Source organism: Belonocnema kinseyi, chromosome 9, assembly GCF_010883055.1.
Source record: "Belonocnema kinseyi isolate 2016_QV_RU_SX_M_011 chromosome 9, B_treatae_v1, whole genome shotgun sequence".
In the NCBI taxonomy this organism is placed as follows: Eukaryota; Metazoa; Arthropoda; class Insecta; order Hymenoptera; family Cynipidae; genus Belonocnema; species Belonocnema kinseyi.
This window is the reverse complement of record NC_046665.1, coordinates 85977009-85994118: the sequence shown is the minus strand read 5'-3', so window position 1 is coordinate 85994118 and position 17110 is coordinate 85977009. Positions and strand designations below refer to the sequence as shown.

At 28.8% G+C, this 17110-nt stretch overlaps 1 protein-coding gene across 1 annotated transcript in view; it reads left to right on the top strand.

Annotated features, from left to right (window-relative positions):
- Positions 1-17110, top strand: part of LOC117179528 (chondroadherin-like) — a 117032-nt gene that overhangs the window by 92974 nt on the left and 6948 nt on the right. Inside the window, exon 2 of the mRNA XM_033371416.1 lies at positions 14402-15491. Within this exon, the coding sequence (XP_033227307.1) occupies positions 14431-15491 (1061 nt within the window). The 5' untranslated portion in view covers positions 14402-14430. The remainder of the gene's footprint in view (positions 1-14401; positions 15492-17110) is intronic.

The following is a 17110-nucleotide window of genomic DNA, read 5'->3' as shown; positions in this document are numbered from 1 at the left end:
TGAACAGAGCAAAAAATTACAAAATAAATGAATTTAAAATAAAATTATGAGTCTTCAACTGGAATGGCGGAATTTTAAACCAAATAAATGGGTTTTGAACAAAAATAATAAATACTTAACTGAGATATTTGAATTTTTAACCAAAAAGATTAATTTTTTGCCAAAAATACAATTTTTCCACAAAATACATGAATTTTAAAGAAATAATTAAATTTTATATCAAAGGAGGCAAATTTTCTACCAAGTAGTTCAATTATGAAATAGAAAAAAAATCAATTTTCAACAGATAATAGAATAGTTACATATCTAGTGAAAAAAAATTATTTCCATCTTAACTGATGAATTTTCATCTAAAATGATGAATCTTCATCTGAAATAGTTGAACTTTCAGCAAGAAAAATAATGATTTTTACGAAATTTTATTTCAACAAAATAGTTTATTTTTCAACCAAGTAAATTAATTTCGAACGTAAAAGATAAATTTTCAGCTAAAATGATGAATATTTGTCTGGAATACTTGAACTGAGTTCAAAAAATTAACTTTCAACTAAACTGATGAATTTTCAAATAAAATGATGAAATTTTCAACTAGAAAAAATGGTTGGATTTTATACCTACAAAAAAGATGAATTTGAAACCAATAAGATTAATTTTCTACGAAAAAGACGAATTTTCCACAAATTGTATGAATTAAAAAAAAATAGTTTAATTTTTATATAAAAGATATCAATTTTCAACCAAATAGTTAAATTTTCATTAAAATAATAAAATAAAATTTCAATCCAAAATAGAATAGTTCAATTTTTTGTTAAAAATCTATTTCTCAACCAAAAAAATCGTATTTTCAGAAAAATAGTTGAATTTTCTACTGGAAAAGTTAAGCTATTAATTGAAAAAATTATTTTCAACAAAGAAGTTAGATTTTCAAAAGAAGATGAATGTTTAATTAAAGTGATGAATCTTTAAGCAAAAAATTAATTTTCAACAAAAGAACTATTGAAAAAACTACTTATAGTATTTTCTTTTTTCTAAAATTTGGAAAAGGAATCTTCAAAATTGTGAAGAACTCTAACTTGCAACAATTTTGAACAAAAATGATGAATTTTCAACGAAGAAGATTAATTTCTGCAAAAAAATGAATTTTTAATTTTAAAAAAATTTAACGATGTATTGAATAATTAAGAAAAAAGAACAAAATTGTTTACAAAATAGTCAAATTGTCGGCAAAAAAAATCCTACTTTTCATCCAAGGAAAAAACAGGGTTTTAATCAAATATCTTATATTTCAACCAAGTAAATGAATTTTTTATTAAAACTGTGAATTCTCAAGCAATAAAATTAATTTTCAAACAAAGAATTTAACTTCTAACCAAGTAATTTTATTTTCAACCTAAAAAAAAAATTTTCACTAAAATGGTGAATACTTAACTGTAATACTTGATTACTTGTATTGTTAACCGAAAAGAAGATTAACTTGAAAAAAAATAAAATAAACAAAAAAAATCGATTTTTAACAAAATATGTAAATTTTCAAAGAATATTTGAATTTTCAATTAAGAAAGACAAATTTCTATTTAAACTTTTTATTTTTTAACAAAAAACGATCATTTTTTATTTAAACAAATCAATTTTTCAGTAAAATGATGAATCTTGAACTGGAATAGTTGAATTTTATACCATAAAAATGAATTTTCAACCATAAATATTAATTTTCAAAGTAAAAAGGCGAATTTTCACAAAGCACATATATTATCAAATAAATAATTCAATTTCTAAATAAATAAATTAATTAAAATTCAATAAATGAGAGTAAAATGAGATAATGTGAAAAATCTGCGATTGTAGATAAGGTAGAGATCAGTTTTATAAATTGACGAAAAGTTATAAAATAATGAAAATTTGAACTTTACTGCGATCAGAAATAAATTCCCGGTGATTTTCCAGCCAAGCCACCACCCTGCTGAATAATGTTAGAAGAAAAGTAGATTTTGGTCGCTGATAAATTATAACGATATCATCATGTGAGGATTTATTCAGGGTGGGACCAGGTTAAACATCATCAGGAGAGGACAAATAATCGACACGTGACTCAGCCAGAAGGCTATAATATTAAGCTGTCCTTTTAAAACAACAATAGGACTCAGGACCTCACCTCAATATTAGCATAACATTCTTAATGTACGATTTAAAATCTTGTACGTAAAATTATACATCATTTCCTGCTGCATGCAGTTTTATATCAAAGTCATATCATTAAGAAAACCCCCTCACTAATCTTAAGTGGCATGATCGTCGTCTTAAATTGATGACTGTTGACAGATATCGTTAGTCGAGTATTTTTAGGGAGTGTCGATTTGAAAAAAAAAACAGGGTTGCCGTAGGCGTAGGGCTTAGGCGAGGGGAAACCTTAAAATCAGAGAAATGTCAGAGAATTTTATTTTTCAGGGAAAGTCAGGAAATTGGGAAAAAAATCTTAACAAAGTGAGGGAATTTCTGTAAGAGGTACTTAAAATAACTGTTAAAGATATCAAGCTTAAAGTTTCTAAATTTTTATTTGAGATTGTTTAATTCTTCTTCCATTTATTCTTTTTGCAGTTGTTTTCTCCTGAAGATTATATTTTTATAAAAAGAGATATTTCGGGTTTCACTCGTGTAAAAAACTACGAATTGTTTGCCGGCGTTTCGTGAACATTGCAGTTCACATCTTCAGGGCTGACCTGAAACTGAGGTACTGGTTGAACTTGATTGGCCAATCAAGTTCAACGAGTCCCCACGGTGGGGCGCTCTGGCCAATCACAGGCATCGTAGAAAGTATACCTAAGAACATCATGACCTGATACCTCAGTTTCAGGTCAGCCCTGAAGATGTGAACTGCGATGTTCACGAAACGTCGGCAAACAGTTCGTAGTTTTTTTTACACGAGTGAAACCCGAAATATCTCTTTTTATCAAAATGAATCATCGTGAAAGCATAAAATCTATTATATTTTTAGTTAAAAATTTGTATTATTAATATTTTTTGGTTGAAAATTCGACTACTTGGATCAAGGTTAAGCCACTTTGTAAAAAATTTAACTATTTTAGTTCAATATTCATAATCAAAACTCAATTTATTAAACTGAAATTTAACTATTCTATTTAGGATGCAAATTCTCGTTTTTAATTTGAAATTCAACTACTTGGGTAAAACTTGAACTATTTTCTAAACATTTTATTTTTTTGGTTGCAGTTTCATCTCTTTGTTACAAATTTAATTTTTTTTTGTTTGAAAATGGTCTTTGTTAGTTAAAAATTCTATTTTCTTGATAGAAATCTAATCTTTTTGATTGAAAATTTATCTCTTTTGGTTGACAAATTCAACTGCTTGTTTGAGAGTTTAACTACTTTGTTAAAAATACATTTTATTAAAGATTGATCTGTTTTACTATTTTGTTTAAAAGTCGATTTTTTGTTTCAAATTGATTGTTTTTAGATGAAAATTCCACTATTAAATTTTGCATTGAAAATTTATATTTTGTTAATAGAAAATAAATATTTTTAATTTAAAAATAAAATACTTGTTTGAAAGTTTAACTACCCTGTTCAAAATTAATTTTACTAGCTGAGGATTCATGTATTTTACTGAAAAATGAACTATTTTGTCGATAACTAATTTTTTGGGTTAAAAATTAATTTTTTTAAACTGAAAACTGAGTCCTCCTCTTCATCTTCTCAAAATTCACTGAGTTAAAAATTCAACTGTTTTTTGGAAATTACTCTCTTCAAATTGAATTGAATTAAATTCATCTTGTTTTGTCGAATTAAACTATTTTTGAAATAAAATTGAAATCTTCTTTAGCTAGAATATCAACTATATTACACTATTTTGAGAATTTATATTTTTTTTATTGGAAATTTTATTATTTGGTTAAAAGCTATTTTTAATCATTGTTAATTATTTTTTTGAAAATCATAATTTTAGTTGAAACTTTATATCTTTGATTAATAATTGAAATATTTTGTTGAAAATTCTTGTTTTGTTCGCTGAAGATGTATTTTGTTTAGCTGAAACTGTCTTTAGTTGAAGTTCATTTTTTTTCTCTCGTTGGAAATTCGACTCTTTGGTTGATAATTTATCTTTATAGGTTGGAAATTTAGGTATTTGGTTACAAATTAAGTTACTTTGTTGAACATGCAATTATTTTGTGAAAAGTCAAGAATTTGATTAGAAACTCATTTTAGTTGGTCTAAAATTGTACTGTTTTTCTTTTAACTTTTGCCAATTTGGACAGAAAATCGGTCCATTTGGATTGAATATTTATGTTTTGTTTTTGGAAATTTAACTGTCTTCTAAAAAAATTCTATTATATGGTCGAAAATGCAATATTTTTATCAATGTTTACCCTTTGTTGTTTGAAAGTCCTACCATTTGGTCAAAAATTCAACTATTATGTTAGAATATCAATTATTTTTTTGAAAACTGAAATATTTTGTTGAAAATTCCATTCATTATTCGAAAATTGAACAGTTTTTCAAATTATTTATTCTTTCTGGTCGAAAATTCATTCTTCTGGATTAAAAATTCATCTTTTGTGATAGAAAAGTAATCTTTTTTGGTTAAAAGAAAATAAATTTGAAATTTCAATTAAAAATCATTTTTTTCATTTATAAAAGATATCATATCAAAAATATTGCAAGATAAAAATTCTAGTATTGGCATCTCAAAAAAAAAGTTAAAGCAAGAAACGCTGCAGGAAATCGGTGAAACCGCCGAACAGTCAACAGGGTAACTGAGTCTGTGGTAAACTCACCGTGGCAACTTTAAGATCTCTAGCGGAATACTCCGGAGAAATCTTCGAGTTGCCAAGGTGAGTGTACCCTAGACTCAGTTACCCCGCAGGTTGTTGGGTAACAGTCAGAAGGGTAACTTAACAGGCTGCTTCACTAATTACATGCAATGTTTCTTAATCCCACTTTTTTCTGTGATATGAATAATCAGGGGAAAGTCATGGAATTTTAAAAGTAAAAAATAGAAATTATTTTCTGAATCTGCTTTTAATTAGGCTCTCATTAGAGGAATGGAAGACCATTGGAGGATAAAAGGAAGCTATTCGGAAACACATTGGCAGGCCTGAGAAGGTACTTAGTCAGTGCGAGGACAGAGTTTTACAGAGCATCCGTTTTGGTACTTCAGCAGTTATGCATTTATCCCTCGGAGTTTCATTGGGTGTTGGAACTGCATGGGAAACTAGTTTAACTTTTGACGAGCCCTATACGAGCACCAGCTTGTCGACGGCAACATGCTTCAACCCATATTATATATATATATATATATATATATGTACTGTAAGACTACTACACATTGTAACTTATATACACACACATAAAAAGTATACACACACATACACACGGAAAATAACACGCATTTCCATTTCTGAACCACGAACCCTCGCCTCGGCTTAACACACCTCATTGTACTTGAACGCTACTCGAAATACCCATAGAAGGGCTTTTGGCTTTACCCTTATACTTGTGACCTGACTCTTCTCTTCTATATCGTCCACGTCAATAAAGTCGTTTCTTTACATTGCCGCGATGAAAGTGCGCTAACGGGGCTTCTGTCTGTCAAGAGCTTTCAGGATATTCGTTTGCGGAAGTATTTCGGGGCAAAATCCTTCCGGAAATTTGCTGATCGTCAAATGAAGTAGACGTTAGCCTTTGTGTACATTTTTTTTAAAGTAAAGCTTATAAAGCGTATTCTAGAAAAGCAATAAAACCAGGGCGTCTGTCGGTACAGGCGAACTGAGTTCATAAGTCCTATGTTGTGAACAGATGAGTCCCGGGAGTGAACCCTCAAGTGTGACCGTGCGGTCTGTAACACCGCACCATGTTTCTGAAATTGCGTCCCTCCGACATCTGTTGTAGAAGCTTATTAATAATACAAGTTGATCAAATTTATTAATTTATTATTTATTGCAATGTCCCTTCATACACTTGTATAAGTTAGATAACAATAAGTATTAATAAGTATTCATAAGTATGAAAAAATCACTTCCATACTTGAAAGTTCAACCTGGTGTGAATTCAGTCCCATTGTGAAACCCCTAACACTGCCCACTTTTTGGCTCAATATTTCAAGATTACTACAAAAGCTCAAACAACGTTACACCTACGTCCTAGGCGATCAATGATGTTAATGCAAAACAAATTTTTGTTTTTAAATAAAATAGTTTTAAACACTCTCAGTGATAATAGTCATACAAAATTCTATACGGGGTAATCCACAAATTACGTAAGACATCAAATAGTTGAGTTTTTAGCTCAAACAGATTAACTTTAACCCAAAAATGGAAGAATTAAATTGTTTATTAAAAAAATGTTATTTTCAACTTAAAAGAAGAAATTTCAAACCAAAAACTTTTAACTAAAGAAGATAATTTTTTAAGCAAAAATGGAATAGTTACATGCTCAGCTAAAAAAAATAATTTATAACTAATAAAAGCAAATTTCAACAAAATAGTTAATTAAACAAATATTATTTCTCAAATAGTTTAACTTTCAATTGAAGAAGATACATTTTTCAACTAAAAATAATATACTTAATTTTGTAGTTAGAAAAATACATTTTTATTTTTTAAAAAAGAATTTTTAACATAATAGGTACAATTTGAAACCAGAAAATGCATTTTTATCCAAGAAGATGAAGTTTCTACTAATGAGACTACTTATATAATAAAAAGACATTTTTTCAACAAAATAGTTGAATTTTCACATTAAACAGATAAAATTTCAACATAAAATAGAATAGGTAAATTTTTGGTAAAAAAATTAATTTTCAACTAAATAAAATAAGTTTTTAATGAAACAGATGAATCTTCAGACAATAAAATTAAAATTCTACCAAAAAATGTAAATGGGACAAAAATAGTACAGTCTAATTTCCAATTAAAAAATAAATTTTAAAAATAAACTTTAAAACCAAGAAGACTAACTTTCTACATATAAGGATTAATTTTTGATAACATACATGAATTTGTAAGCAGATATTTCAATTTTTAAAGGAGTTTTCGACGTAATAGTTAAATCTTCAAGCAAAGATATAAAGTTTCCACCAAAAACATCCATTTTCAACCCCTCAGCATAATTTTATTACAGAAAAAAATAAATTTTCAAAACAATACTTGAATTTTCAACCAAAAAAGACCTAACATGGAGAAGATCAATTTCCATTTAAAAAAATAAATTTGAAATTAAATAGTCATTTAAAATAAAATAGTTGAATTTTTTATGAAAAAAACTTTTTAAAATTTAAATGATGAATTACTATCCAAAAATGAATTTCGAACAAAGTTTGAAAGCAGCAATTTCATCTTATTTTTTTAAAATATAAACTATTATATTTTTTGTTGAAAATTAAAATCCTCAATGGAAAATTGAACTGTTTTGTTGACATTTCGTGTTTTTGTTGTTGTTGTTGAAAATATAACTTTTCTGGATCCAAATTCAACGGTCTTCTAAAAAATCCATCTTTTTGGCTTGAAATTTTATTTGTTTGATTGAAAATAGATACTGTTTTTGGTTAAAGTCTAATCTTTTTTATTAAAAAATTTGTCAATCTGTTTGAAAATTCAACTATTTTGTTGAAAATTCTTCTCGTTTGCTTTAAAATTCAACTAAAATATTTTACTTTTTAGATTGAAAGTTTAATTTTTTGTTTGTTTGAAACCCTGACTAGCTGGTTGAAAATTCATCTTTGAAGGTACTAAATTCAAATCTTTGGTTAAAAATTTAACTACAAAAGTAAATTATTTTGTTAAAAACTGAAGTATTTTTGAAAAGTGATATTTTTGGTCGAAAGTTTAAATGTTTTCTAGATTTTTTTGCAAAGTAAAGCTTATAAAACGGTTTATAGGAAAGCAATAAAGTCACGAATTATTTAGTGCCATCAATTATGATAAAAGGCTGCTTTTAACGTGAATTAATTAAATTTAACTTTAATTTCGATGCATGTGTCATCCGTTCTAAGTCTATGTGGTTAATTAAAAAGGCCGTAAACGAAAATACGAATAGATTATTATCGAAGCAGACATACACGACAGCTTGATTATTTTCTCGCGGTATTATTAGAAGCAAAAAAAAAGAGACCAGACTGATGTAATTATAAAATTAGCTTGGTGTTTTCTAAATTCTCTAAAATAATTTCTCAGCCAGAAAGTAATTAAAGAGTAATAATATTGACCTTTTTAAGGTGGCCACGTCATGGAAAACCTGGAAATCAGGAAAAAGTCAGAGATTATAAAAAAATTGCAAATGTCAGAATATTTCTGTAAGAAGCACTCCAAGTAATTTACGAGAATAATAAGTGCTACGCAGTCACTTTGCGTCACTTTTTAAAGATAAAGTCACTATAGTGATCTATACATTTTTCGGAATTTTCTTGAATACTTTTGAAATATTTCTGCAGGATCTTTAAGAATCTTTGAGCGATTTCAAAAGATTTCAAAGTATTTAAATATTTTAGGTTATTTTCAAGAACTAAATGATAATTTTAATATATTTTGAAAATTTGAAGGGATTTCACAGGATTAGAAACATCTTAGGGTTTAAATTTTAACAATTTTGTTTGCTCCGCGCTCGATAATGTATCCGCGCTCGATAATGTATTTACCTCGCGCTCCGCGCTCGGTCTTTGCATTACCCTCCACATTTGTGCACAGGCCACAATGCGAATTTTTCTACATTGTATGTAAAAAACTATTATATCAAATTCCTATCACAATTTCTTTTTGAGTGTACCTTGGTTTGGCACTGCTTATTCAGATTGTGCAAAATAATGTTCACATTTTATTTTTCCTGATCCTAATAGGACCCTGTTGTGGTTGTTTAATCCTTTTCCTTTTTTTAAGTATATATATATATACTGTAATTCAAACCCCTCATAAACTACAATTAAAGACATTAAAGAAGGTTCTCAAAGCACCTACGGCCTTAAAGATTACATTCTCATTGTCATAATCCCGCTTCGCGCTCTACTGTTAGATATAACAGGCTCTAATTTTTAAAAATGTGGGCTTATCGAAAAATTCGGCTAAAATAGTTTAAAAATATATTTGGTATCTAGTAAAAATTTTTTGATCTATAAAAAAAAGTAATTTTTTCTATTTTTTGAAAATTTTCAAATTTTTAAAAGTATATAACTTTTCTAATTTTCATCAAAATAAAAATTTTTATTTTGATAATTTGAAAGTCTTTTACCCATCTATAAGAAACTTTGACAACAATTTATAAAATTTCAAACAAAAAAAATTTTTTGAAATTTCGAAAATGCTCTCAATTTTTTTATTTTGGTTCTAAATATCTGATTAACGAACTTAGCCTTTATTTTGGGAACCTTCAGAAGTGTATTAAATGCGGACTCGATTGGACAAATCCTTCAAAAGTTAGCGTGGCTACAACACTCAGGTAACCATACATAAAAACATACAAACAAACAGACATATAGACATACAGGCAGACACCGATGAAATTTTATGGTGTTCGGATTCTGTGAGTGCCGAAACGTAAAGATCCGTTAAAACTCACAGATTGAAAATTTGGACGATTACATTACATTCTCAGGAATGAGAATGTAAAAATATACTAAAATCCACGTTAAATGCAAAACCTTTCATCATATTTAAAAAAAAATGGAATAATCTTTCTCAATTTCAAAACATCAAAAATCTCTATTTTGCGGAATCAATTCATCAGCGTAAAAATAAATCTGCGGAAAGCAATGCAGTGAAATTGAAAGCACTCTTTGGGCTCTGCAGTATTTCAGCACACATTAATTTATAAAGAATAATCGCTGGAAGGTATATTTGCATAAAGGATGTGAGTCGATGAAAATATTGCATTTTCAGAAAATGCATGAATTTTTAACCAGATAATTGATTTTTCAACCACAAAGATAAATTTTCAATCAAGAAGATGAATTTTAAATCAAGTAGATGATTTTTTAACAAAATAGTTACATTTTTAAACAAAAGAAAAAATGTCAACCTTTATGATGAATCTTCAACTAGAATAGTTGAACTTTCAGTTTTAAAAAATTGATTTTTAGCAACAACAAAAAACGAATTTTCAACAAAATAGATCGATTTAATACAAAAAACAAGTTTTCAACAAAACAGTTACATTGTCTACCATAAAGATGAATTTTAAACTTATAAGATGTATCTTTATCTGGGATAATTACATTTTTAGTAAAAAATTAATTTTCAGGGAAACAAAACACACTTTCAAACAAATAGGTGGATTTTTTACCAAGATAAATAATTTTCTATAGAAAAAAAAATTTTCAACAAAATAGTTACATTTCTATAAAAAGAGATCATTTTTAATTTATATGACGAATCTTTAACTGGAATAGTAAAATATTAATTTTGAAAAACGAATTTTCAACAAAATAGTTACTTTTTGAACCAAAATATAAACTGAACTTATTGGATGAATCTTTAACTGGAATAGTTAAATTTACAGTAAAAAAAGGGAATTCTTTAAAAAAAGGAAATCGCCGATATTGCAAAAAAATAGTGATACTCATTACAATACTTATTACTCAACCAAAAATACAATAGGAAACTTAGTACAAAGCAAAAAAGTTTAAAAGAGGGGAAAAGGGGAAACCTGAAGTCTACAATAAATAAATAGAAATTTCGATCATTTATATACTAAAGAATAATATTTTTAATAAACATTCAAATATCAAATATCCATATTCAACATCAAATATCCATATTTTAAATTTTTATTTAACCGAGGGTATTAGCTTCGCGGTGAATCTTGACACTGTAAGAGTCCAAATGTTGTGCTGAGCTTCGGATGCGGTTTTCTGCAGTTTTCCATTCCACTGACCAAATATTCAGGCAAATACCAGTACTTCTGATTAGCTCGCGTATGGTGGGACTGACGTTATATCTAGAATCTTTACCCGGCGACTACTAACTACTTAATTTTGGAAATTATTCTAGATCGCAAAATAAATTTCTCGCATAAAGGTGGTAGTTGGGCGTACAATTGAAACAACAAGACAATAATAATATTTATTAATATTACATTGTATAAACGTTAATATTAACATTGATATTGTATTTTTAGAATATTTTAAATATTCCAGTCCCTAAGTTTAAAAATGTTATAACCCTATTTGCATGTGTTTTAAATATAATATTATCGTTTTCGCACCATTTTGTCGCTAGACTCAGGGCCGATAATTATTGGCGGATGTATTCGAAATTTCGCATAGAAATGAAATACCTTCTGACATTTAGTTTCCGTCACGTATAGGTGTGTATGGAGCACATGATCTGGAACACGTCTCCAGGGTCTATTACATCTTCCCTGTTCGCACCCCCTCGAGTCAGGAAACCCTTAAAGGACAAAGGATGTTTAGGCGATTGCCTCTATGATACTCGGATTAAGCTATCAAATCCCGGAAACAGATTCTATTCACGTAAAACGAAGGAGAAGTCGTATATTTATTTATGTTGAGGCTATATTTCTCACTTGGATCTCAACAATAGTTGGATTAGGCTCATAAATTTTATAAAATAGAGTCAAAGTAAGATAAAGTATTTTTCGGGGTGGCAATAGGTCAGGGAAAACCTGGAAATCAGGGAAAAGTCAGAAACTCTTAATGGTCAGAGAAAATCAGGGAAAAATCAGGAATTTAAAAAAAAATCTTGCCAAAGGCAGGAAATTTCTATAAGGGGCGCTTTAAATAACTGTCAAAGATAATAAATTTTCAATTGTTTTGTTTCATTTATAAAGGATCCTATGTTAAAATTTTTACAAAATTAAGATTCTGGTCTTTAAAAATCAGTGGTTAGGAAAATTGAAAAATTAGGGAATACAGTTTAAGCAATATTTAAAATAAAGTCTTTTCTTGCAGTTGCTTCCTTCTGAAGATTGTAGTGTTAGTTAAAGATTTTATTATTTTTGGTTGAAAATTTCAAAATTTGCTTAGTCATCCTTTTTGGATAAATATATGTTTATTGACTGAAAATTCAACGAAAATCTTTCTTGGTAGAAAAATCAACTATTTTGTTGTTGTTCAAAATTCGTCTTTTTAGTTTTAAAATTCATCTGTTTTTAGAGAAATTTAATATTGCTTGATGGCTCAAATATTTTATTGAAAAATTGTCTTTTTTGGTTGAATTCGGCAATTTTTATTCAAACTAAAAATATTTCTAAGTTAAATAACGTTATTCGTTGAAAATCCATATTTTTTGTTCAAAATTTGACTACTAGCTTCACGGTCGAAACACATTGTTTGAAAATAATTTAAATGTTGAAGATTCATCATTGTAGTTGAAAATTTATCTTTTTGGTTATAATTGTTTTTTTCTTATTATTAAAAATTTATTTTTTCTAATTGGAAATTCAACTAATTGGGTAAAAGTTGAATTAATTTGTTCAACATCTTTTTTGTTTAAAAGTATCTTTGTTTTTGTTTTGTTTAAAAGCAATTTTTAAAATTCAAAATGTAACTTTTCCATTTTTTTTAAATGTAGTTTTTCAACTTTTGGTTAAAAATTTATCTTTTCTAATTGAAAACTCAACTACTTGGGTACAGTCTTCGTTCAAAACCTTGGCTTTGTTTTGTTTAAAACTAATTTTTTAAATTAAAAATGTAACTTTTCTATTTTTTGTTGAAAATTGATCTTTCTTAGTTGAAAACTCGTCTTTTTTGCTAGATTGCTCATATTATTGGTTGAAAATGTTTTTTTTTTAGGTAAAAATGCCATTGTTTGGTTAAAAAACCAACTTTTTGTTGAAAATTCAAGTGTTTTACATACAAATTTGCCACTTTAGTTCAAAATTTATTTGCTTGATTGAAAATTTGACTTCTTTGAAAATTAATTTTTTAGTTGAGAATTCACGTTTTTTGGTTATACGATTTATCTCTTTTGGTTGTAAATGCAACTGGTTAGTTATAGATTGTTTGTTTTTAATTATACTTTTTAGTCAAAATTGCTACTGTTTCTTGTTGAAGTATATTTTTTCTCATTTTAAACTCGACTATTAGGTTGAAAATTAATCTTTGTAGGTTAAAATTTAAACTACTTTTGTTTAAATTCGTATTTTCAGGTTGCAGGTTAATTATCTTTGGTTGAAATTTCGACTATTAACATTTTTCGTCTTCAATTCATCTCTTTTAGTTAAAAATTCTACTACCTGGTTGAACATTTAATTACTTAGTTACAAAGTCTTCTTTTCTAGTCGAAAATTCCACCGTTTTTTTTTTAAATTCATTTTTTTTTAATTCATCCTTTCGATAGAAAATTCAACCATTCAGTTAAAAATTCAACGCTTTTTGTTTGAGATTTAATAATTTTTATTTAAAAACTCAAACATTCAATTGAAAATTCATCTCTGCAGGTTAAAAATTCAACTGTCTTCTAAAAAAATTCATTATTTTGTTTAAAATTCATCTATTTTTTTCAAATTGATTTTTTTAAATATTTGAACACTTGATTGAACTTTTATCTTTGTAGGTTGAAATAAAAAAATAAATTGTTCAAGGATAAATCAGGGAAATTTCAGCGATTTTTGAAACTCAAGTTCCTTGAACTTTTTTCTTGAGCTTATAAAATGGATTGTCCAAAAGCAATAAAAACGTCAATTTTTCAAATAAAATTCCATCAGTTATTATAGAAGACAGCTTACAACATGTATTAATTGAATTCATTTTTTTCTTATGGATATATTTTTCGGTTTTTCAATTAATCTTCAAATGTTCAAAACAAGGCTTCAGATTAAGACATGAGGAATGAAACTCGTAGTGTTAAATTGTAATTAGACTGGAAACTTCAACCTTAATTATCCCGAGGCTGATAAAATCTCGCTACTCATGCCTGATGTTGAACCCTTCAATTTCAGTACAGCAAAGTCATGGGCTTAGATCTTCATCAGGAAATCATTCTAACTTTCATTATATTAGGGCTGCGGAAGATTTACAGAATAGAAGTAGATCGTAGCTCATATACGGTTTCCTTTGATACCAGAAAAAGTGTGGAATAATTCTTTTTAATTCAAAAGTTTCCTAATTTATTTCTGAAATAGAATTCATCTCTTTTTCTTACATTTATTATAAATGAATTTACTCCTCTATTGATACCCTAGTTTGGTACAAAAAATCAACCTCCTTTCTCTGTTTTGAGAGCATTTTAAACTGTGAAAATTCTGTATATACTCATCCTGCAGTTATACATAAAAAGCCGTTGGTGGCAGCGGTGGGAGTGTTGCATACATCTATCCTCTATTATACATAAAAAGCCTTTGGTGACAGCGGTGGGATTCTTTCTGCCACTCATGTCCACAATAAAAAGTGCCTCATTAACAAGACAATCTAATCAAAAATAAAATAATTTATGTTTCAGGGCAGTCCCAGTCGAGGAGTTCATATGGAATGGCATCACGAGGACCCTCGTCGACGGCGCTGCCGGTTGCGATAGCGATGGCGAGTGCGATACTCGCAAGTTTACCAACTTTAGCAAGTGGAATTTGTCCAGCAAGATGTCGTTGCAACGACACAGCATTGATCGCAAGTTGCTCTTCTGGAAGCCTAGACGTTGTGCCCATTCAATTAAATCCAGAAATCCTACACCTGGATCTCTCAGGAAACCGGGTAGTCAGTGTCCACCATACCTTCGACTTTTACCCAAGTATGAAGACCTTGAATCTTGGGTCTAACCTCATCCACACCTTGGGATCAGACAACTTCGAATTCCAAGGAAGTCTCATCTCGCTCAATCTGAGCAACAATTTGATTAGAAACATTACGAAGAATGCTCTTCGTGGTCTCAAATTGCTCAGGGAGCTTGACCTATCAGGCAACAACATCACCGAGATGGAGGAACAGGCCTTTCATGACACGAGCGAACTGGAATACCTCAACCTCAGTGGGAACTCCATGACGAGTTTGTCAGATGGTTTGCTGAGGAATCTCTACAGGATACACACCCTTATCCTGAGCAATAATAATCTTTTAGATGTGCCCAGCAGCAATCTAGCCTTAGCAAAATTGAGTCTTAATGTTCTCGATTTGTCTGATAATCTCATTCAAGAGCTGGAGAGCGAATCCCTGCCTTCTTTGAGTGATTTGAAGTTCCTCAGTTTGGCAAACAATGTTGTTCGGAGGATCGCGGATGATGCCTTCGACCAAGTACCAAATTTGAAGACCCTGGATTTGTCAGGGAATAATCTGACCTTGGTGCCTACGCCTGCATTGTCCAGGTTAAATGTACTGATTACCTTGATCGTCAGCAAAAACCCGCTGAGGTCGTTGAACAGCGTGGCCTTCCAAAACTTGTTTGAGCTTAAAAATTTGGAGCTGGACGACTGTACGATCGTCGACGTTCATCCTAGGGCGTTTGTAGATAACGTTAATCTGGAACGCATCTCGATGGACGGAAATCGAGATCTCAGGGAATTGCCTGCGAGGGTGCTTTATGGAGCTCGACATTTGAGGTGAGCTTTAACTGCTTTCAGAGTGATTCGAGAAGAGGAGGGAAAACGTTATCGCAAAACTTATCAGGTTTTGGGGTTTAGGGTGGTTGGCTCTTATAGGTATGCGGTTGAAGGAGGAGTAATCGACATTATTTGATTTTTAACAGCGAAACATTAATTAATGCCCTGTTCAACAAAATAACGTCATTGTTTCAATTTATTTTCTGATTCGGTGAAAATTCCTCAGACTGAATTTTTCATTTAAAAAAGTTCCATAATGTACACTGGCTCTCCGGGTTCAAATCCTGGCTGACACAGATTTTTTTCTCGCTTCGCCAATAAATAATATAACAGTAATCAAGACTATTTACTGCTTGATTACAAAAAATTAATTAATACCCTGGTCAACAAAGTTACATCATTGTTTTAATTTATAAGATAAATTCACTATAGAATGAATCTATTTCAAATGATGCAGGTCTGCGGGTGAATAAGTTTTTTACGTCAAAAATAAGGGAAATTTTTCGTAATTAACATATCAAAATTTCTGCATTTTTTATGAATATCTTAAAATTTGTATGCCAAAACGAGTTTTTTGGCATTTTCACATTAAAATCAATACAATTTTTTCCAATTTTTTTTTTGAGATATTATAGCTTTTTATATTTTAGCTTAACTAGATTTTTGCACTATTTAAAAAATTCCCAAGAAAAAATGAAAAATGGTCAAGATGTTTTGATTTTATTGACAAAAAAATGCCAGATTGGAAATTGATAGTAAGTAGATTATACCAGTACCTGTTATCTCTAAAAATTTTAGGAAAAATAGGGTTTTTGAGAACATTTTTTTTCTTATTTCCAAAAAATCAAAAGAAGTGTGCTATTTTTTATTTATTTATCATTTATTTTCTTTTTCAAATATTTAAGGGAACTTAAAGATTCGAAAATTTTAAAAATAGATTTCAATAATAATTGAAAGGGAATTTTAAAGGTTCAAAGCTACCTGAATGCTCAATAATTTATTTTGAATTCTTTAAAAAGTTTTTGTATTCTTTGGAATTTCTTGATTCTTTTTAATTCACTTGAATTCTTCTGAATTCACTCAATACGATGGACTAGTTTTTTTTAATTTGTGGTTTAATTCATTCTGATGTCTTTCAAACTAAGATTAAATTCTTTGGCATTTAATGAAATTCCTTTATAGGTCTCTTTAATTTCCCTAAACTCATTTCAAACTTACTGAATTTAAGGATTTTTTTTCATATTTTTTCATTATTTTCAATTCGCAAGCATGTCTTTTAATTCACTTTAATTTTTTTAATCTACTTTGAATTCTTATAAATTTTATCGAATTTTACTCATTAGCCTTAATATCCTCTAAATTCACTCCAATTTTACTGAATCAATTATATTTTTTCAATTTTTCCCATTCATGTGAATTCTTTTGCCCTGAAATTAATAGATAAAAAATTTTACAATTGAAATCAAAAAATCTTTTATTCGGTTTATAAAAGGTTCTAATTAATATTTGACAAGATTGGAAACTGAGTGACTGTTTCGATATTGTTCAAGGAGTTAGACAAGGATGCGTTATGTCTTCATGGTTATTTATATTATTTATGGACAAGTGTTTAAGAATGG